This window comes from Emydura macquarii, unplaced genomic scaffold (genome assembly GCF_026122565.2).
Source record: "Emydura macquarii macquarii isolate MOO-44397 ecotype Brisbane River unplaced genomic scaffold, CSIRO-AGI_Emac_v2 contig_2531, whole genome shotgun sequence".
Classification (NCBI taxonomy): domain Eukaryota; kingdom Metazoa; phylum Chordata; order Testudines; family Chelidae; genus Emydura; species Emydura macquarii.
Window position 1 is genome coordinate 6,933,401 of NW_027132668.1, and position 22,743 is coordinate 6,956,143.

General features: G+C 42.9%; 1 protein-coding gene across 4 annotated transcripts in view; it reads left to right on the forward strand.

Moving 5' to 3' along the window:
- Positions 1-22,743, forward strand: part of GAS6 (growth arrest specific 6) — a 61,319-nt gene that overhangs the window by 21,725 nt on the left and 16,851 nt on the right. For 3 of the 4 annotated variants that reach the window (XM_067563641.1, XM_067563643.1, XM_067563644.1), the window contains 6 exons: positions 7,863-7,950; positions 10,041-10,163; positions 17,432-17,557; positions 18,705-18,826; positions 19,668-19,786; positions 20,216-20,405. In XM_067563641.1, coding sequence (XP_067419742.1) covers positions 7,863-7,950; positions 10,041-10,163; positions 17,432-17,557; positions 18,705-18,826; positions 19,668-19,786; positions 20,216-20,405 — 768 coding nt within the window. Of the gene's footprint in view, positions 1-7,827; positions 7,951-10,040; positions 10,164-17,431; positions 17,558-18,704; positions 18,827-19,667; positions 19,787-20,215; positions 20,406-22,743 lie in introns of all 4 variants that reach the window. The other variant, XM_067563642.1, reaches the window with a different exon arrangement.

Below are 22,743 nucleotides of genomic sequence, written 5' to 3' on the forward strand. Positions count from 1 at the left end.
AACTAGATTGAATTCAAAGTGCAATAGCTATTCCACACTAAGAAAATTAAGTCAACCTAAGTTACGCCGATGAACAGCTGCCACAGTAAGTAAATAATTTTTGCACGTCCACACTACAATCCTTGTCAGTGGTACGTGTTCTCACTAGCAGCGCTTGCATTGATACAGAGAACGATGCATCGTGGGTAGCTATCCCACTGTTCAATGCACCACCATCTAGCGCAGGGTGTTTTGGAAACAGTTTGCAATGCCTCACGTGGGCAAATGAGTTGCACAGGGGTGACTGGGAACATGGTTTCAACATCCCATGATGCAGTTTTCTCGTCCCATAATTTTATCTGCATTCCATAATGTTTCACACCTCTTTTCAAAAGCCCCACAAACCCATGCATCTGTCATCTCTGTGAGAAGCCTGGATCCTGCATAGCTCTGCGCTATTGCAATGAACTTTGTGAGCATGGCATACCTGATCCTGTGATATTTGCAGAGCCGCCAGAGGAGCCACGGGGAACATGACGATTCCTTGGAGGGTAGATTGCTGTGAGACATAGAAAGAAACAATTCAAGATTGTTGGTGGCACTCACGAAGCAGCTGTAGATGGTGGAGTGCTGGATCTGGGCTCAAGCAACAAGCATTTGACTGGTGGCGTCACATTGTTATGCAGGTCTGGGATGACAAGCAGTGGCTGCAGAACTTTCAGATGCGCAAGACCACATTCCTGGATGTGTGTGCAGAGCTTGCCCCAGCCCTCCAGGGCAGCGACTCCAAAATGAGAGCTGCTATGACCATGGAGAAGTGAGTAGTGATCACTGTGTGGAAGCTTGCAATGCCAAATTGCTACCAATCAGACAGGAATCAATTTGGAGTTGAGAAATCCACTGTGGTGGTGGCTGTGATGCAAGTGTGCAGGGCCATTAATCGCGTCCTACTGTGAAGGACACTGTCTCTGGCCAGTGTGCAGGACATAGTGGATGGTTTTGCAGCAATGGGATTCTCGAACTGCAGTGGGGAGATAGATGGCACGCATACCCATTTTGGCACCAGACTACTTTGCCACAGAGTACATCAACAGAAAGGGCTACTTTTCTATGGTATGGCTGATCACTGGGGACTTTTTACCAACATCAGCGTAGAATGGTCAGGGCATGTGCATGGCGCACGCATCTTTAAGAACACGGGGGATGTTGAAATGCCAATAGTGCTTCTGGGAGACCCAGCCTTACTTCCATAGATCGTGAAGCCATACACCGGCTCTCGACAGCAGCAAGAAGCGCATAAACTACAGGATCAGTAGGTGTGGAATGACAGCTGAACGTGCCTTTGGTCATTTGAAAGGCTGCTGGCACTGTCTACTCACGAGAATGGGTCTCAGTGGAAAAAAAAAATCTCAGTTGTTATAACTGCCTGGTGTGTGCATCATAAAGAATAAAAAGGGAGCAAGCAAAGGGGAAAAAAGATCCCCCTGGGGTGGAGGGTGGAGGTGGAACATCTGTCTGCTGATTTTTGAGCAGCCAGATGCCAGGGCTATAAGAAGTGCTCAAGACATGAAGCTATTTGGCTCAGGGAGGCTTTAAAAGTCCATTTTAATAGTGAGCCACAGTAATGTGTGTTGCTGTAGTATGCTCTGCCTGGCATTGTTTTTTTGCACCCCAGTATGAGCCTTGTGATGAGTGCTGTGTGTGTGTGGTAATACAACATTGCAAATGCACCTATTGTTATCTGTGGATGATGACAGAGCAGTCATTTCCATTTCACAAACATACACTGACCTATGAGAGATAAGACTGGTGTATGTGCGGCTGTGATTGCTTGCCCTCCCTAGAAACCTTCAGCAGAGGATTTTAGACTATCTCCAGGAAAGTTTTCTTGAGATCTCAATTGAGGATTCATGAGACATCCTGGTGCACATAAACAAACTGTTCTGCAGGGCACCCTCTGCCTAAATGTATAGGTGAATGAGAAGCAGATAGCAACTCTACCTCTAATGATTATTTCACTACCTCTTCTAGCATGATTAAGAAAGAGTCAATGAACAGCTGTGTCCCTGCTGGATCAAAGAACTCTGCATATCTATCTGAGGTTCCTTCCCTTTCATCAGTCTCACCCATGCTGGACTGTAGGGGTTTGCTCAACTACTGTGGAGTCAAAATCAGGTCCTGGCTCGCTGCGTCACTGGTTTCCCCCAGTCACCTGTCCCTCATCTCCTCCTCCTCTTCCTCATCCAACACCCCCTCCTCATTGTTCACTCCAGGTGCCCCATGACTCTGACTCCTCTGATGCATGGGGCTCTTGGGTTTGGTGTGGGGTCTCTGCTGAGAATGGCATGCAGCTCTTCGTAAAAGCAGCAGGTCTGCAGCTCCGCACCAGAGTGACTGCTAGCCTCCCTTGCCTTCTGGGACGCCTGTTGCAGCCCCGTGGCTTTTATGCAGCACTGCTGTGGGTTCCTCCTGTAGCCCTTCTCCCCCATGCCCCGAGTGATCTGCTCATAGATATCGAGGTTTCTACAGCTAGATCAGAGCTGTGCCTGCAAATCTCTACTCTCCACAGACCCAGGAGATCCACCATATCCTGTGAATTCCAGACAGGAGCACGTCTGTAGCGTGTAGCCAGCATGGTCAGCTGAGCAATTGCTAGAAAAGCTCTCCATGCTGAAATGGAATACAGGAATGTATACCTGTGTACCTGGCTGCTGGGTAGCAGAGTTCAAAATGGTGACCAGAGCGGTCACGGTGGGGCATTGTGGAACACCTGGAGGCCACTAAAGTTGACATAAGTAACACAGGGTCTATACTGACACTGCATTGATCTAAGTACATTGAACTAAGAGCTATGCCTCTCCCAGAGGTGTAGTTAAGTCAGTGTAGCGGGCAAGTTACATTGGTGGTAGCGACATTTTAGTATACATTTCAGTGTACAGCTTACAGTTAGGTCAACATAAACTGCTATATGTTGACCTAACTCTGTAGTGTAGACCAGGCCTAACTGTGTGTGGATACTCTTATTTCCTCCTCCAAAAGTGCCTTTGTGTGGTTTGCTTAATCCACTTCCAAAGCAGATTAAGCTAAACCATACAAAAGCACTCTTAGCCCTGGTCTACGCTATGAATTTGTCAGTATAATTATGTCATTCAGCGACATAGTTATGCCAACTAACCCCCAGTGTACAGTGCTGTGATGAGGGTAGGGCTTCTCCCATCGACATAGCTACTGCCTCTCAGGGAGGTGGAGTACCTGTGCCAGTGGGAGAAGCTCTTCCCTTTGGTGTAGGTAGTATCTTCAGTAAGCACTATGGTAGCAGCTACAGCACTGTAAGTGTAGACAAGCCTTTAGTGTGGAGTAAGAGTGCCCACAGGGGGAACTAGTGCAAAATAGCTATTCCGCAGTAGATATTCCATGCTGTTTTTCCCCCTGTAGACAAGCCCTGAGAATCATTCAAAAATGTTTATTGAGCAGCAACCAAACACCACCGTGCTGTAAAAGCTTCAAAAACATGTTAAGATTTGCTTTGTCTTCATCATTAAAAGTGGTGGTTGTTTTTTTAGAGATTTCGAAGTAAACTGTTTCAAAGGCATTCCTTCAAGATCAAAGAGTAAGATGAGAGAAATCCATCAATCAATGACATCATCGCTCTTTACAGAGGGAGCATGATGTATGCGCCAATGAGTTCTTTGGTGGCTACTGAGTCCAATGTGTAAGTGACAGTCCTGTCACAGGCAGGGCACACCCACGCACTAGCAATGCTCTGAATCCGAGCAGCAGATTCTTTCCTCCTCTGACGCTGGTCATCAAAAAGCTTGCCTCGCAAAGCCTCACTCCATCTACAAGCTGACTCCACCAACCTGAGCAGTATTCTGCATTCCTTTTCCAGTCATCCACAGAGATTACAAAGGATTCCAAGTCATCTTTGCAAGCATCCCAAAATCTGTGCAGCTACCTGCCTCTCTTTCCAGACCTTTCACGAGCTTCAGAGTACAGCACACTCTTTGGGATTCTGTAATCTGGCATTTGATTGACATGTCCAAGCCACCTGAGTCTTTTCTTACTAATCAACATTCCCATGAATGACATACCAGCATGATTTAACATTTCCACATCTGTCACCCTATCTTGCCATCTTACTCAAAGAATTTTAAGAAAGCAGCTGATACGAAAGCTATTTAGTCTTTTGGTAAGTCATCCATGTTTCTGAGCCATATAGAAGAGTGGATAAAACATGTCTCATAAATACGGATTTTCACTTTAGTTGACAATTTGTTATTGTTCCAGGAGCTTTCTTGCAAAAGACCAAAGTTCCTGGCTGCTTTGCCGATTCTATTTGTATGCTCAGCATCAAGATCTACATTGCTGATAACAGTAGAGCCAAGGTAACAAAATTGGTCAGCAACATCCAGACGAATATCATCAAAGGTGATATCTGAAACAGGTTCTGAAGAGCCTGGATGCATGATAAGTTGTCTTCAAGCTTATTGCTAGTCCAAAGATTTTACATGAATCAGAGAATTTGGTAATAAGACGCTGTAGGGCATCAACACTGAGCCACACAGGCTCTGCAAACCTTTGTCTTAGCACTGAACCTTGCAATGTTAAACAAACGTCCTTCATGTCTAGTACTAAGACTGACGCCCTCTCAAACATCACTGAATGCATGTTCAAGCAGGAATGAGAAGTTTATATTAAACACAGTGAAATATAAAGTAAATATTAAATACAGTTCCCATTATTCTGATAATCAGAAACATTCACTTCTTAGTTGTGAAATACCTAACCCAAAGTCTTACCTCCTCTATAGCTGAATAGTCTGACCAGACTTGTCATCAAAACACTATCCATCCCCCCTACAACACACACACGCATGCACGTACAGCACATTTAAAAAAATAGTCAAAGGATGACCCAATTATTTGTCTCATCAGAATCAGTGGATGAAGACTCCTTCCTGTTTTCCCCCTTAATTTATACACACTCTTGCTGAGCATAGAACACATTTTGTAACTGTGCTAGAGGTGAGAGAAGAAAGTGAGGTCAATGATATTTGACCTATACATCCTGCCTGAGAACATCCTTGCAGTGATTTTGATTTACAATGTGTGAAAGTATGTTATCTGTCTTGATAGGTTTTCAGCAGTCTGGCTGCAATGGAAGAAGTATTCAGCAATATTATTATCAAACTTTATTGGAGACCATGTCAGACAGTGATTAGTGCAGAGAATAAAGTCAGGAGATCATTTAAAAAATTTTTTTTTCCTCCACTGTGCTACTAATTTGCTATATAATTAAGGGCAAGTAACTAAGGCAAGATTTTTCAAAAATGGCTGCTAATTTAGTGTGTCCAACTTGAGACATCTAGGGTCTGATGTTAAGTTGTGCTTTGCACCCCCACGTACCTTCAACTGGAGTTCAGCAACTCTGAAAATAAAGCCATAGATCTTTCAAGCTGCGTATCTGAAATCAATGGCCATTTTGAAATGTTGGCCTTAATCTCTGTGCCCCAGTTTTCCTATATGTAAAATAATAATGATACTCGCCTTTGTAAAAGGACTTTGGATCCTCTGACAAAAGGCACATTCAGAGCAATATATTATTTTATTTATAGTTATTGCACGTAGTGCATCAGCCCATTTGCTTCCCACTCCAAAAAATATCATGTTTTCACAAGCTTTTGGCTCCTAGTAACGAGAACTGTTGTTGTTATTGTTCTAAGCTGTCCTATCTGCAGTTCATGGCACAGGCCAGCTTCTAGTTGGGGGATGAGGGAAGAAAGGGACAAGAGAACAATTGGAAAGCATTTTAAAAGGCAACATTGCGAGTCTAGTACATGCAGTAATGTTAAAAAAAACCCAAACCAGATAAACAAAAAAAGCCCAATGCTTTGCTCTCATTGTATAAAGCACCTGTCATCAAAGATTCTTAAATTAGTTTACAAAGGATGTGGTAGGTATTCGCACTATGAGTATTTTTGTCATTTAAACCAGTAGATTTTTGGCTGACTGAGGCTTTGGCCATATGTGGAAGACATTTACTGTCCCAGCATGGGTTCTGATCCTGCAATCTAAACCACCTTGGTGTCTGTCTGCAGCTCTGTTGGCTTCTGTTCAGTCAGAGACCATTCACCCTGATTGCAGGATGGGGCCAGAGTGGGCATTTTTATGAAACTACTTATAATTGTTTTCTCTAAACACTGCTGGCTAAAGTCTATCGAGGTCCTGAACAGATATGCAGTGTGGGGTGTTCTCCCGGCATAAGGCAGACCAATAGGGTAGTAGGGAATCATAGTTCTTCAATCCTTCTACCCCCAAGCACCAGCTAGCTGGCCATGCATGGGATCTCTCAAGCGTTGTAAATTGTGGGATTGAGACCTTGAATTGCAAGCTCTTTGAGGCAAGGACTGTCTGTTCTTATGTGTTTGTGCAGCGTCCAGCAGAGAGGGCACCCAGTCCTGATTGGAGCCTCACGAGAGTGCTAATGTTAGCAGTGGGCACCATAAAGATTCCGACACTTGCTCACTGCAAAGCTGAGATGTGAAACTACTAAAAAGCAATCCACTTCAGCGTGAAGAGGGAGTCAGTGTTTACAAACACGGTGTTCCTGGCAGATTGGAATGTGGCTAAAATTCATGTAGAAAACCCTCTGTTTCAGAGAAAGTAAACATGGGTGTCGCAGCTCTCTATGTGTGTGGACCATTCTATGGTCTGGATGGCACAGAATGGTCTCTACATCTACTCCAAATATGCTGGTGCGAAGGGGCAGGCTTTGAAAAGGACCCATGAGATGTTATGAAGATCCAGTAGCTCAAAGCACCTGCATAAGGGGCACAGAGGGTCAGCAGCCCTTACTCTGTATTATAACAGTTACAGAGAGGCTGCCAATGGATTTTGTAGGAGTGTATTCCACCCCTATTTAGTTCCTGGCACACAACCTTGTTACCCAATTTTGTGCCTGGATGGGTGAATTTCATTCTCTGAGAACAGTGGAGTTACAGTTTGGTATTTGTTTTAAAAATCCACCCTGAACTCTGATGGCTGTCTTGCACAGAAATATTGCTGAGTGGTACAATCGTGTCAGCTGTAAAGGCTATACTCGATGTCATTTCACATGCAGAACTCCCACTGACACCAGTTGGCATTCTGCTTATAAATCAGTGGTAGAATCTGGCTGTCATTCGATTTTATTCAGCCTTGGCCTGTTAGGAACATTCTACTGCCTATATAGACTAGGGGTTTGGCGTTCTTTTATTAGTAGTACTTTAGTCTTTTTTTTCCTTTTCCTTACAATTTCTACAAAAAAATGTGTATCCATGGTAGTTTTGATAGCTCTTTAAAATACAGCCCTTACTAACAACAAACCTGTCACTCTACTGATAGTCTCACCCCAACAGCCAAAAATAAACAACCAAAAATACCCCATCCTTCCTCCAACACTGACTCTCTTGCTGCTCAAAAACCTGGGAAAGTAGATGGGCTTTTCTGTGTTCCCTAAAAGTAAGCAAATTTGGGCTATTTTCGCCAGGGTGGGGGTCATCAGTTAAAAAATATAGGCCTCCCTCGCCATGATGGCAGAAACTTCCCTCCCCCCTTTTTATTCAAGTTGCCTCAAACTTGAGTGCTTTTGCTGATCACAGCTGAGGTTGCATTGCATAAATCCTGATACCGAAGGATAATTCAGTACACTAGCACTATGAAGTATCTACCTATTGTGCCAGTCAAATTGTATTTTTGATAGTAATTCCTGTATTCCTAAAATGTCTTGATTCTCACAGAGACAGGAAAACAAACGATGTGAGTTAAATATAGTGTTCTTTTTTTTTTTTTTTTTTTTTTTTTAAACCAGATTTACCAAAACAGTGTTCTCCTTACCCTTGCCAGAAAGAGGGGACTGAAATATGTGAAGATCTAAAGGGTGACTTCCTTTGTCATTGCAGACGTGGCTGGCGTGGGCGAAAATGTGAACAAGGTAGTTATAGTTGGTTTATTTTCTGAATGACTTCTGATGACCAGGGTATAAAGGATGGTCTGTCACGTACAGTGTTTTTTATACCTCATACATTTACTTGAACTCTTATTTCAGTGCACTTGTAAATAGTCATTGGTGCAAAACTCCAGTATTTACCCCTTCCCCATTGTCACATAATCCACAATTGCCATAGCATTGAACTTTGGTTTATGCATCTCTGTTTTTCCTTCCCAAAAGTCCTGTGTGAATCACATAACTATATAAAATGACATAAAAAAATTGTATGTAGGCTTGATCCTGGGTAACCTTATTTTTAGAGGACCTGATCCCAAGACCACTGAAATCACATTGTGGGTTCACATTAACTTTAGTGGAACTACCCCATCAGAACTACTTGCTTCAGTAAGGGTTTGCTGGCCCTATAAATGGAAGGTTTTTCTTAGAGGGTTTGCCATTTCCTTTGTGGCCTACAGAGGTTTCCCTGCTCTCTCTGATTACTGCTTTCTGCTCCTTTCAGGCCTCTCATCAGAGCCACCACTCTATTGGCTACATGGATTAACTTAGATTGAATTGAGATCATAGTCTTCCAGGTCACAATCGCTTGGGCCAGCAGGAGATCTCACACAGGAACCTGAGTTTCCTGCAGAGCTGTGTGAATGTTGTGCAGAGTGGTGGAATTATTCACAAATATTTTATTTGAAAAATGTTGTGAAATTTGTTTCTGAATCAATCGATCAACCCACTCTATAAGCTCAGAAACTGCAGTAATGGATGTTTTTCTTTTTTATTCAGTATCTCTTCCGTTGTCTTGATCATTCTAGAGAGACAAGGTGGGTGAGGCAGTATCTTTAATTGGACCAACTTTTGTTGGTGAAAAAGACAAGCTTTTGAGCTCACACAGAGCTCTTCTTCAGGTCTGGGAAATGTACTCCGCGTCACAGCTAAATACAAGATGGAACCGATATGATGGGTCTGCCCCACGGTCCGTTTACATGCTCAGACAGACAGACACACACACACATGGGAATCCAGGCAGACCCATCATGTCTGCCCATGGTAGTCTTATTGAAGGAATATTTGGACTCATAGAAACCATCCTCAAACCACTCACCACACAAAGGGCCAGCTTCTCCTAGGTCACAATTGATTTCCTCCAAAAACTCCACAACATTAGCAGCCTCCCTCAGAACATCATCCTTGCCATCATGGATATCACCTCCCGATGCACCAACAACCCTCACAATGATGGCATCGCTGCTTGACTGAGATATCTACAAGACAATGGACAACACTCAGATATGCACCCCAAATACATCACCAAATTCATCCGCTTCATCTTCACCCATACATTCAACCGCAAACACTTTGTCCAAACTAGGGGAATAGCCATGGACACTATATTTAGATTGTTATAATAACCCGTTAACAACCCCTCCCCAACAAGTTGCCTGCTTCCCCCCTTCTTTTCTCCCCTATGACTGCAGGTGTGTTAATGGGCCACTTCACTTTGAGTGGTCCCTTGAAATACGAGTTAACTACTTATGTCAAACAATCTGTTCCACCGTGTGTTTAACTGTGTGTACCTTTCCCAGATCAGAAGAAGAAAGCTTGTCTCTCTCACTAAAAGAAGTTGGTCCAATAAAAGGTATTATCTCACCTACTTTTCTCTCTGGGACCTTAACGGCTACAACACTGCATTAATCATACTGTCATTTAAATTTTGAGTATAAAGACCCCCTTCCCAGATGTGGCCCAGGATACTGTATGAACATCAGGTCTGTTCTTGAAAACACATATGTGAGTTACTTTACTCATGACGGTAGTCCCATCAACTTCAGTGGGACTACTACCAGGAGTAAAGATACTCATACCTGTTTGTGGGGTTGGGCCCACAATTAGGTGGTGGTTGGGGAAGATGCTACGTGCAATAAACATATATATATTTTTAAAATCAGTATGCACGTTTTGTAACTGTTTCTAAACATAACAATTACTCTTCTGTCTCTTGCCTTTCCTTCCTACTTCCCATTCCTATCCTCACTCACTTGAATAGCTGAAAAGCCTAACATAACCTTTTTATCGATATCTAGATATTAATGAATGCAGTGTGCAGAATGGTGGCTGTAACCAAGTCTGTCTCAACAACCCAGGCAGTTACCGCTGTTCATGCTATAATGGCTATACTCTTCTTAAAGACAATAAAATATGTGAAGGTAAGATCAATTTATGCCTTTTTAATTTCAGGTTAGCTGATGCATTAAAGTCAATGATTAGCAGTTCTCGGTCACTGTGGAGAACGTTAGGGGTATGTGTTCTGTTTATGTCTTTTTGGCTATAAGATAGGTGGGAGGTAGAAAGTGGTTTGAAACCTAAGAACTCTGTGAGGGTCCCCTGAGTTGCTAGGAGTCAGCCTAGAATATTTGTTCAACAGTCAGCAGTGGGAGGAGGACCGTTGGAGGATTGAGTGTGGAGATTTGCTGGATGGAGGCAGTTTGGTCTGAGCTGGTTGAGGTTGCCAAGAGAAATTTTCTCCAGAGACTGGTACGTCAGGGATAATAGAGGCCTGGGCTATTGAAAGGGTGGTGATAAGACCAGACTGGGAGAATATCGGATGCTGTGGCTTAGAAGAGGACACCTGAACTGGGAGGTGAAGTAGTCTTTTCCAGGGTTCAAAAAGGACAGTGATCCAGCAGATCAGTACCAGAGTTCATTCACAGATTTGAATTGTAAATAATAAATTGCAGGTCTCTTAATTCAGCCCTGAGTGGAGCTGCGGTGAATGGGGATTTCTGTGGGATCTTTAGAGAACACCTACCATAGCTATCGGGACCACCCTCCTGCTCTGGGGGACAGGGTTCTTGTAAGAAGGAAGTAGAATGGAGAGGGATGTCCCTGTAAAATTGCTAAGTGAGAAGCTTGGTTTTAGCAGCAGATATATGAGACCAGATCCTTGGAAATCTGGGTTTGTGACAGTTACATTTTATACTGTTAGTTTACACCAAATGTTGTGCTTTAATTGTTAAGCCAAAAGAAGCTGTTAATAGTTATGAGGTTTTTTTGGTTTTGTTGTTGTTTTTGGGGGCTTTTCCCCCCCCAAGTAACTGCAGTCTATTAGGATTTTATTCAGTAGTGCAAGTTTGGAGTACATGCCTGGGCATGTCAATGATCACACCATACTTTTCTCCATCATCATAACATAGAAGTGATTCACAGAGGATTTGTGGGTTGGAGTGTGCTAAATTAGTCCACCTGATCAGCCCTCATATCCTGACAACACTGAGAGGAAGAAGGGTTGGCAAGAAGAGTTGTTATGATTATTTCCAGTCTCATTGCATTGCAATATTTGAGCCTGTTGTTTTGTTTTTCTTTTCTTTTCTTTTTGTGTGTGTGTGTGTGTGTGTGTGTGTGTGTTTTTTTTAAATCTGGATATGTACAGCAGCTAATAAATTCAGAAGGTGAAAGTGCAAAGAATGGAGATTTCAGCCTTCCTGGCATAATCTCATTTAAGATTAACTGTTGTTGAAATGCCCTGATGAGGGCAGACAAGCAACATGACAAAGCAGTTTAGGACAAAGTGAAGCAGACTGTCATGTTCAGTTGACAGGGTGAAAGTTTGTCAGCAGAATTTAAGTAATCCATATTCCAAATGCTCTTCTCTTGCGTGCTGTGCCGTGGAGTCATTAATGATCACAAGTGGACAAGCCCTCAGCTCTATTTATCTCATTCTAAAGACAAATTATGTATAAACCTTTTAATGTGCTGACATGGAATTTATTTCATAACAGTTCAGTCATCCCTGCTTATAAGAACCGTGGTTGCCACACAAAATACAGAAAATAGAGCCAGGCATATGCAGAAGCTCCAACATAATAACTTTATCAACCCAATATAAATACAAGATGTGACAGATATGGCAATTTCCTGCCATATTCTTCCTTTGGGAGATTTCACTGTATTAAGTTTATGTATGTAATTCCATGGGGGAGGGTATCCACAGCTCCTATGAAAACTAGGAACCATGGGAGGTGATTAGGCAAATTCACTCAGGTTGTCGCACCTCTAGAGAAAGTACCAACACCTGAAGAGGCTCATATACTAGTTCAAAATGGTTTCTCTAGAGACACAGACAAAGAAAGGACTTCTGGATAAATAGCATGAGTATAAACACACTCAGGCCCTTCTTCTGATCCAGCAAACACACATGACCTTCAGTCCAGGGGGGACCCCAATCCTTCTTGGGGAGGTTTTGGAAGGACTTTGACCTACTGAGGCCCTATAAGACTGATGGGTGACCTTTGGTAAGCTTGTAGCATGTGTATAAGAACTCATCATTGTTTTTATAGGTTTTGTCTATAATTCTTTCACCTTAAGAATACATGTGCTTGTTTATAAAGAGCTGTGACTGCAGGCAGTCAACTGTTCATAGCCTTTGAAGAGGAAGCAAAGCACAGACATTGGCCTATTTATGCAGTCTGGCTTGCTAGGGATATCACACTGTAGACAGGGAACTGTTGAGCCTGGAAAAATCCCGGTCAGGAGGGAGAGAGATGTGGGTGACTGCCAAGGAGCCTAGAGTGGGTGACCTCAAGGGAACACAAAGGGGGAATACAGGTGCAGTTGTCCTGAACTGTGACACAGGAATTTTAAACTTTTGCACCATTTCTAATGCACAAAATAATTTTCCTGGTCCCCTTCCTGACAAGAAGAGAAACTGATCATAAAAACCAAAAAATTGATGTTTTTTCAAGATAAGATCCTCAACTGGTTTAAACTAGCATGGAACTGTGCTGATTTATATCCCTGAAGATCTGCCCCCAAAGTATATTTATAAGTGGGAAGAACCCCCTTCGAAAATTACATGTAAGCGCTCAGAGCCTGGAGATTTATCCCCCAAACAGCTAATATTCTTCAAGTGCTTACTCATGTCGATTCCATTGCAAGTGCATATGTGCCCCCAAGCACGGTTACCAGAATATTTTTCCTCTTAGCAGTTCTCATAGGGCCGACTTCGGCGCCCTATGGAGTCCCGCGCACATGCTGTGGTATATTAGGCACTAGAACAATGTCGTTTGCAGCTGCAAGTGCCTCTTAGCAATTTAGTGTTAAGTGTTCCCTTAAGTAGTTGTTGAATAGTTAGTGTTTTGTTAGTTGATAGTGTAAATAGTTTAGTAGATAAGGTAGTCCCTTTGGGAACCTCCACCCGGCAGCGGAGCATGCCCCAATCTCTGGGTTTCAAACCATGTAAGTTTTGCGGCAAGCCCTTCCCACTTAGCGACCCTCATGACAGTTGTCTGAAGTGCTTGGGGGAGTCACACAGGAGGGACAAGTGCCGAATCTGTAAGGCATTCAGACCACGGACTCAGAAAGAGCAGGATATTCATCTGAAGGCCTTATTGATGAAGGCTGTTCTGAGATTGGCTTTGGAGCCATACTGTTCCCTGTTCCCTCTCGGTGCCGAGCACTGTGTTGGTGCAGAGTGCCCCTCTGGCACCGGAACCACAGTGGCACCAAGCTTCTTCCTCACCATTGAAGAAGCAAAGGAAAGAGTGCTCAGAGAGGGACCGCTCCCCCGTGCAGAAGACGACCAAGGACACGGGGTCAAGCGTTGGAGCAGCACAGACTCAGCAGGCTGAGCAGCCCCTGCAGAAACAGGCCTCGCCTAGGGCCCTGAGCCCCCCAGAAAGCCCTTTCTGACTCTGGGGAATGGAAGAGGGCCTCTGCAACTTGTGGTGTCATCGACACTGGAGGCGTTTCAAGTGGCAAGTGACCTGATGGCCTGCCCTTGCCTCCAATGCCTGTGCCCCAGATGGAACAGGCAAAGGGGAGGGTGCCAGTGTCGAAGAGGAAACCCCTCAATGGGACCTCCCACAGTGGCTGCCCTGCTCTCTGGAGCCCCGACATGCCTCTCCATGGGCCAGGTCACCGCGGAGAAGGTTGTCACCCTCAAGGCTTCGATCCCCGAGGGCACGCTCCCCGTGACCAAGAAGGTCACCAGCGGCAGAGCACCAGTAATGGAGGAGTTCAGTTCTGAAACTCAGGATGCTTCAGCTCTGGATGGCCTCTGTGTACGCCCCGAATAGGTGCCCCATGGACAGGGTAGTTATGGTGCCCCTGGCTCATACGGCACCTGCCACACCCCTTCCCTGTCCCTCTTCAGGGACCCCTCTCATGAGCAACTCCTCTTCCAGGAGGTACAAGCTCTGGTGCGAATACGGGCCATGGAGGAAGTTCCTTGCATGGGAGGGGAAAGGGGTTCTACTCACGCTGCTTTCTGGTACCAAAGCCAAGGGAGTCCATGCTGGACTTGAAATGCCTCAACAAGTACCTCAAGAAAGTGAAATTCCTTATCGTCTCCCTGGCCTCCATCATCCCTTCCCTAAATCCGGGAGACTGGTACGCTACCCTTGACCTAAAGGACACATACTTCCATATTTCTATCTTCCAGGACCACAGGTGCTTCCTGAGGTTTGTGGTGGGAAACAGCCACTACCAGTTTGCAGCCCCCCCCTTTGGGCTTTCAACCTCCCCAAGAGTATTTACAAAGTGTATGGCGGTAATGCCAGCTTACCTCCCATGTCAGGGAATCCAGATTTTCCTGTATCTTGATGACTGGCTCATCAAGGGTCGGTCAGAGAGTCAGGTCCGGCACGACATCATGGTGTTACTGGCGATCTGCAGCGATCTGGGTCTGTTAGTTAATGAACACATCAGCACTGGTTCGGCATGCTCATGAACTTGTCAGTAACCTCTCCCTGGATGCTCTCGGCCTGTCTGGACTTAATCTCTCCGGACCATGGTTGACTGCAGCACCTGATGGCGTGGATGCTGTTTGGTTAAGCCGGGAGGAATGATCTTGCTCCCCCTGGTTCAGAGAGTCCTTCTGGAGAGTGGGAAGCCTTCTTCTAGGGTCACTTACCTGGCAAAATGGAGGCGGTTCTCCACATGAGCTCTCCCCGTCTCTGGCCCTGTTGCCAGCTGTTCTGGACTACTTACTTGACCTGAAACAGCAAGGCCTGGCATTGTCGTCCATCAAGGTGCACTTAGCAGCGATCTTGGCTTTCCACAAAAGGGTTCAAGGCAGCCCAGTCTTCTCCCACGAAATGACAACTAGATTCTTAAAGGGCCTAGAAAAGCTCTTCCCGCATGTTACAGACCCGGTCCCCCCGTGGGATCTTAACATGGTCCTCTCCAAACTTAGGGACCACCCTTTGAACCCATGGCCTCCTGCTCCCTCCTTCACTTGTCCTGGAAGGTCGCGTTTCTGGTGGCGATTACGTCAGCGAGATGAGTCTCAGAGATCAAGGCTCTGACCTCTGAGCCTCCTTACACCGTTTTTTTATAAGGATAAGGTCCAATTGAGGCCCCATCCTATGTTCCTGCCCAAAGTCGTTTCACAGTTCCATGTCAACAAAGATATTTTTCTTCCAGTATTCTTTCCTCCCCTGGCTCCCAGGCGGCACCTGCATACCCTTGATGTAATGTGGGCATTGGCCTTCTATCTGGAGAGGACAAAACCCTTCAGGAAGTCGACTCAGCTCTTTGTGGAGGTGGCCGATTGCATGAAAGGCCGGCCAGTGTCATCTCAGAGGATCTCATCTTGGATCACCTCCTGCATATGTATGTGTTATGAACCGGCTAAGGTTGTACCCCCAGCTTTTCTGACAGAACATTCAATGAGAGCCCAGGCCTCCTCAGCGACCTTCTTGGCTCAGGTGCCAATTCAGGATGTCTGTAAGGCTGCAACTTGGTCCTCTGTACACACCTTCGCATCTCACTATGTGATTGTACAGCAGACACGGGATGATGCAAGTTTTGGCAGTGCGGTCTTACAATTAGTATGTCCATGAACTCCTGGCCCACCTCCAGGGGCTACTGCTAGCTAATCACATAGCATGGAATGGACATGAGCAAGCACTCAAAGAAGAAAAGACAGTTACTAACCTTCTGTAACTCTTGTTCAGTTACATCATCTTCGAGATATGTTGCTCATGTCCATTGCACAATCCACCCTCCTTCCCTGCTGATGGAGGGCAAGTTCCGGCAAGAAGGAACTGAGAGGGAGGGGGTCCGGCGACACCCTATATACTGGCACATTTGAGTGCCATTGCAGAGGGCACTAGAGCTGGCCCCTATGGATACCACTGAGGGAAAAAGTTCTCCGGCACCGGTGCACGTGCCGCGCACACACACCTAGTGTGGAATGGACATGAGCAACACATCTCGAAGAACAAGTTACAGAAGTTTTGTAACAGTCTTTTTCCTTACTTTCAGCCACTCTTAGCTTTCCCTCTAAGCTTGTGCCTAATGTAATGATGTATCCACACTAAGAGAAGAAGTGGGGTGTGTTTTGGTTTTGTATCATGTGTTAGCTAAGCCTTGGTAAAATCCTAGTGTGGACAAGGCAGTTGTAGTTTTAACACATTAGCAGATCGAGGTAGACAATAAGCTCTCCCGTAGCATTTACCTTGACCTGCTAGCACGTGTTAAAACTACAACTTTGTCAACATTAGCCAGCACTTGGTGAAAAGTACCTTTTTTTTCCCCACCTAGTGAACACAAGGCCTAAGGGGAGTATGCCTCCCTTTAATAGAACCCCCCAACACTCCTCATTTGATGCCTAATTTGGCGAGGTGCCAAGTTCCCATTGACTTTAGTGAGTCAATAAATTTAGATTTTAAATAATAGAGTTGCACTCTTTTGGCCTAATTCACCAATAGTGCAAATGGACATATTGACTTTGATGCAGTTGCAGTCATTATTCTAGCTGTGAAGTTTGCCTTGTGTCTACAAGAAAGTGTTCTGTTTAATGTAGGTATATTAATCCAACATGATGACAATAGAACAACAAAAATTGCCATTAAAGACAGATGTTTAAGTGATAATATGTATAAACCACAGGTATCTCAAATTTAAAATGATATATGTTTGAGGTGAAATTTGAGGGATGGCGTTTGAAAGAGTTGTGGGAATTCTATAAAGTAATTGAAATTGAATTATAAATGGTTAGAGCCTAAGAATTAAAAAAAATGACATGCATTTTATGAAACTGTATGTGTTAGAATTTGATAAAATAATGTTTCTTTGTTGTGTTTCAAATCTCTGTTTGTTTCACCAAAAATAAAATTGGTCCTCCGCTTCCTGGCTGTGTGCTCCTTATTGTTCCACAGTTTGTGGCCCCATCAGACTCGGGAACTGGGTCTATTTTCTGGCTCACTTTGCATTTTTCTTCCAAAGGTAGCTAATGGCTTGAAGAGAAACCAACAGAAGTTCATGAGAAGCCTGTAATCACTTCCTTCCTGGCATCGAACAGCTTTAATGTTTATCAGACAAACACTGTAGACAAATTCTCAAGGATATTAGTAAACTTCTCAATTATCTAAATAACTGAGAAGACAATGGACCACTGCCATACTCAAAACTTGCAAACATTGAAATGTGCTGATCTGAAATAGCCCTGTTTGTTTAACTGTTTGTTTTACAGATATAGATGAATGCACAGTATCAGCAGGCATCTGTGGAGAAGCTCGTTGTAAAAATTTAATAAGTTCGTATGCGTGTCTTTGTGATGCAGGCTACAAATATGATAACTTAAGCAAGTCTTGTCAAGGTAAGTGCATGCAAATAATGGGATTAACTTCATGGTAACATTTATAAAGTTCTTTGAAGATGGAATTGTACAGTACATTTTATTAACCCTCCTTTGTTTGTTTTTAGTTCTTTGTTCAATCACTGTAGGTCAGTTGCCTTTCAGTGCCTGTGAGCATCTATGTCAGGTTTTCAGTCGTCCCTGATGGCTTGAATAAGACTGTACAAAACAGAGTAACTGATATTTCTTGCATTGACAGACACAGATCTGGTAGGGATCGAGACGAATCTGATCATAGTGTTGTCTCCATCTGTGGTGTCAGAACACTACAGAGCAGTAGTTGTTGTCATTGATTTCAAAATCTCTTGTGATATTTAGCTGCGCTAGCAGTCCTGTGTAAATGGGGCTGTGTACAGCTCTGCTGACTACATTGCCTGCAAGCTTGCATGACTGAGCTAGTGTTGTAAGTGTTCCAGGATCAGTGTTGCCTCAAGCCTTATGTCTGAGTAGTTTAATGACATGAATTTCACACAATACTTTACAGAATGTGAGGGTTTCTTTCTTTCTTAATAGCTACATATCCATGGGCCACAAAAATTAATTTTTCCCCCTAGATCTCTGAAGTGAATGAGAAAACGTAGATGGAGGAAAGAAAATAATGGAGACAATCTCATTAGTACTATCAGCTCCTTGTTGTTTATTAAAGACCCAATTCTGCAGTCATTACACTGAATAGCAGTTATACAAATAGTCAGGCTGACCACAGCTGGGCTATCAAAACTAGTAAGATCTACTGAGCACAAGAGTACCAGAATGGGCCTTATGAGGAAGCATTGTCTGGCAGTTAGAGCACATGTCTAGAATCAGAAGACCAGATCAGACCAGGAGTCTGGGTTCTGCTCCCAGCTTACCACGACTCACTGTGTAACTTTGGGCAGCCAGAATTTATTTGTGAATCTGATTCCTTACCTGTAAAATGGGGATAATAATAGTTCAGTCCCTTGGAGGAGTGTTGAGGGGTAATTGTTGACTTTAAGCACGTTGAGATCATCAAGTGAAGGGTACCATAGAAGGGCAAAAATATGATATGGTTTGTAGATCATTTGCTTAAGAAAAATTAACCAGTATTTTTCATTGTCCCCCCTTCCTCTTGGCTGGTGGTATATAGATGTGAATGAATGTGAAGAGAAACTCTGTGAGCAAACCTGTGTCAATTCACCAGGGAGTTACATCTGTCACTGTGATGGCAAAGGGAGAGTTAAGCTTTCCCAGGACATGAACACTTGTGAGGTATGTTATCTTTCATTTCAGTAACTGAAAAACAAAAAGCTTTGAAACAATTATGTTTGGGTTAAATAACTCCGAGGGAAGAGTTCAAGTAGCCAGGCTTACTTGAGTTGAGTAGTAGATACCATAAGGGCCCAGTGTCCTGTCACCTTCTCCCCCCCTAGGAAAGAGGTCCTGTTAGGGTGATGAGGGAATGTGCTTATTCAAGACTTATCTTCCCAGGCTCCCATTGGCTAAGCATCTATTGCCTCATTCCTCAAAGAGGATGGCAGTGGAAGCACTGCCTATCTTCTGCTTAGCTGTAATTTTATACCTGCCTGCATAAGATTTTCTGAATTAGACCACTAAGGACGGTGTAGAAATCTAATGGCATGATCTAAGTTACTAAGTGGTACTTTCACTTTTTACTTGTATGCCATGACCCCCTTTATGATTTTTTCCCTTTGTCTGAGACAGGCAGGAGTCTCTAAAATTTGGCATGAATGCAAAAAGCATCCATCAGCAAGTTTTTTTTATAATGGACTTCTTTATGAGGATGTGGGGTTCCAATGCAAATTGTTCTTTAATGTGTAAATAAAATTTTATTTTATTTTGCTATAGAAAAATATGCTCCCAGGGGAAGCAGCGGGGAATCTACTTTAAGTGTTCTCATGACTGAAATTACAATACTGTAGTCTCAGAGCTTATCAACAGTAATGACAGTAACAATAATTATACCCTGATCAACAACTGTGTCCATGTCATTAGTGTTTGAGATTAGAAAATAGCAAAGGAAATTCCATATGATTCTCTTCTTTCGTTCATGTATGAGCAAATAATTAGTCTACAAATGTTTTGATTATAGGATATTATACCTTGTGTATCTTTTGCTGTTGCGAAAAGTGTTAAATCTCTGTACCTGGGGAGAATGTTCAGTGGTACACCTATTATCAGACTCCGCTTTAAAAGGAAACAGCCCACAAGGTGAGAATGCTTTTAGAACTGTAGCTGAATACTCTGTGTCCCTTCAATACATATATGGGATTAAAAAGCCATTTGAAACTAAAATTGTTTGTTTGTTTGTTTGTTTGTTTATTTGTATTATGATAGCACCTAGGAACTCTGATCAAGGATCAGACCCCTGTTATGCGAGGCACTGTACAGACAAGTAATCAAGAAGGTAGTCCTTGCTTCAGGGAGTTTGATTCTCTGAAATTTGACAGTGGGTTCTCTACCACTGTCTTCAGATTAATATACCCGCCACTCAGTTTAGTCTTTTAGAATTGAATTAAAAGCTAGTACTTTTTAATACTTGGTTCTTAACTATCTGAACTGATGCTCTCTGTATGGAAAGCACAGTCAATTTTGAAGTCTGCATAACTGTAATTTGTTTCTTGACACCCATGTGGTCAGATTTGTAGCTGAATTCGACTTTAGAACCTTTGATCCTGAAGGTATCCTTTTCTTTGCTGGAGGCCATCAAGACAGCACATGGATAGTCTTAGCTTTGCGCAACGGACGGTTAGAATTGCAGTTGAAGTACAATGGAATAGGCCGTGTGACCAGCAGTGGGCCAGTTATCAACCATGGCATATGGCAAACAGTGAGTGCTTGTTTCATGGATGTTACGTTGTTTGATTCTTGAGCTGCATCTAAAATGCACTTAGGCTTTTTGCTTTCTTGAAAGGATGTTGTTTGGACATAGCCTTGTGTTTAACATGCCATTACATTTTATATTTAAAGGTGGAAATGAAACTGTTGGGATTTTTTAAATCTGGTGTTCCAGGGCTCAACTAAAACATTAGCCTATATACAGCACGTTAGGGCATATTCTTCATCTAGACAGGGTATTAATTGCAATCTCTGATTGCAGGCACAGTACAGAATATGCACAGCCTTCTTCCCATTTTGCACTACAATAGCATGGTGGTGGGTGAATGGGGGCTTTATTTCACTACTCATTTTAAAATTAATTTTAAAAAAGAAAATAAACTTGGGTGTAAGAGCAACATTTCAACTCTAGAACTTGAGTGTAGCAATAAGCCAAACCCTGGTGTAGGGGACCACGTAGAGGTGTGCACTGCCTCTGTTGGAGGTCTAGGAGGCATTGTGCCTTTGGCAGGAATGATACCTCCAAGGGCACTAGAGAGGTTTGGCTACTGCACCTCCTTGAAGAGGATACAGTATATCCTCAAATCTCTGCTGCACATGTGGCTGAATTGCCACCTTTCCTTTTTACTGCTTCTGCACAAAATCCTCACTGATTCATCCTCTAGAGTAAATTAAGCAGCCACAGTGGCTAAGGGGCCCAGGTATAGAACTATCTTTATGCTATCTGAGGACTCATGTGGGTGTGTGTATGTATTAGCTTCAGCTGGCTTTGAAGGGCAGCTTTGTCACCTTTGTACCACTGGAGTAGCACACAGGAGACTTACGGCAAGATATGGCTGAGCTCTGTCACTTTGTCCTTTTTTAAACTATGAAGAGTGTCTATTTAAATACAAAATGGTCTGTTTCCTTAGTAAATATATGGGGAGCCTGTTAAAAACATTTTGATGTCTGCTTACTTATCTGCTTAATAATATGAATCCCAAGAATATTGCAAGAAGATGCAATCATTTTGGAGATTGTGGATTCTTCTTCACACTCATAGAAATTTCATATTCCTGGGTATTACCATATGTGACAAAATCAACAAGAAAACTTGCAATATGATCTTTGAAAGATTTGATATTTTATGTATGCATCTTCTCTCCTGTGCCTTTCTTTTCCCTTTCCCTTTAATTGTTATTAATTTGTTTTTCCTGTTGGACCCTTTGAATTTAAATTCTTCAAGTTATGTGTTTCTTGGAGACTTGGTGGGAAAAAATTCCTGATTAATGCTCTAAGAGTCAAGGGTATTAGTATTTCTGGGGCAGTGGGGGCAGGGGGAGACTTGAAATAACTATTATTTATAAATGTCCCTTCAGATTTCATGTGTTTAAGAGAAATTAGGGGGAAGGATTATTTCCTAAAGAATAGTTGGAAAAACTTATTCTGTAGTGTATTAATGTTAACCCGTAGACGCTTGTTAATATTTCCACCATATCAAATAATGTCATTCAGTTCCCTTACTCTCATTGAAACAAATTATCTTCTATCTCCAAGTCAACACTAGTAAGGAGATGCATGCAGGCAAATCCTTGTGCCTACCTGGCGCGCCACAGAAATCCATTGGGTTTTGCATGGGCACAGAAATCCATTGGGTTTTGCATGGGCACAGTGATCTGCCTGGACATATGTCATTGGGGACTCGGAGCCATAGTTTGTAAAGCTCTTTGAGATCCTTTTGGAATGAAAAGCACTGTATAAAATATACAGGTTTTTTTAGGGCTGTCAATTAATTGCAGTTAAATCAAGCGATTAACACAAAACAAATTAACTAGATTAAAAAAAAAAGTCCCGATTAATCACACTTAAACAATAATAGAATACCAATTTAAATGTATTATAAATATTTGTGGATGTTTTTCTACATTTTCAATACACTGATTTCAGTTACAACACAGACTACAAAGTGCACAGTGCTCACTTTATATTATTTTTGGTTGCAAATATTTGCACTGTAAAAAAGAAACAAAGTATTTTTCAATTCACCTCATACAAGTACTGTATTGCAATCTAGATATTGTGAAAGTGCAATTTACACATGTAGAATTTTTTTTACATAACTGCACTCAAAAACAAAACAGTGTAAAACTTTAGATCCTACAAGTCCACTTGCTCCTACTTCTTGTTCAGACAATGGCTAAGACAAAACAAGTTTGTTTACATTTATGGGAGATAATGCTGCCCACTTCTTATTTACAATGTCACCTGAAAGTGAGAGCAGGCATTCGCATGGCATTGTTGTAGCCGGTGTTGCAAGGTATTTATTGCCAGATATTCTAAATATTCATATG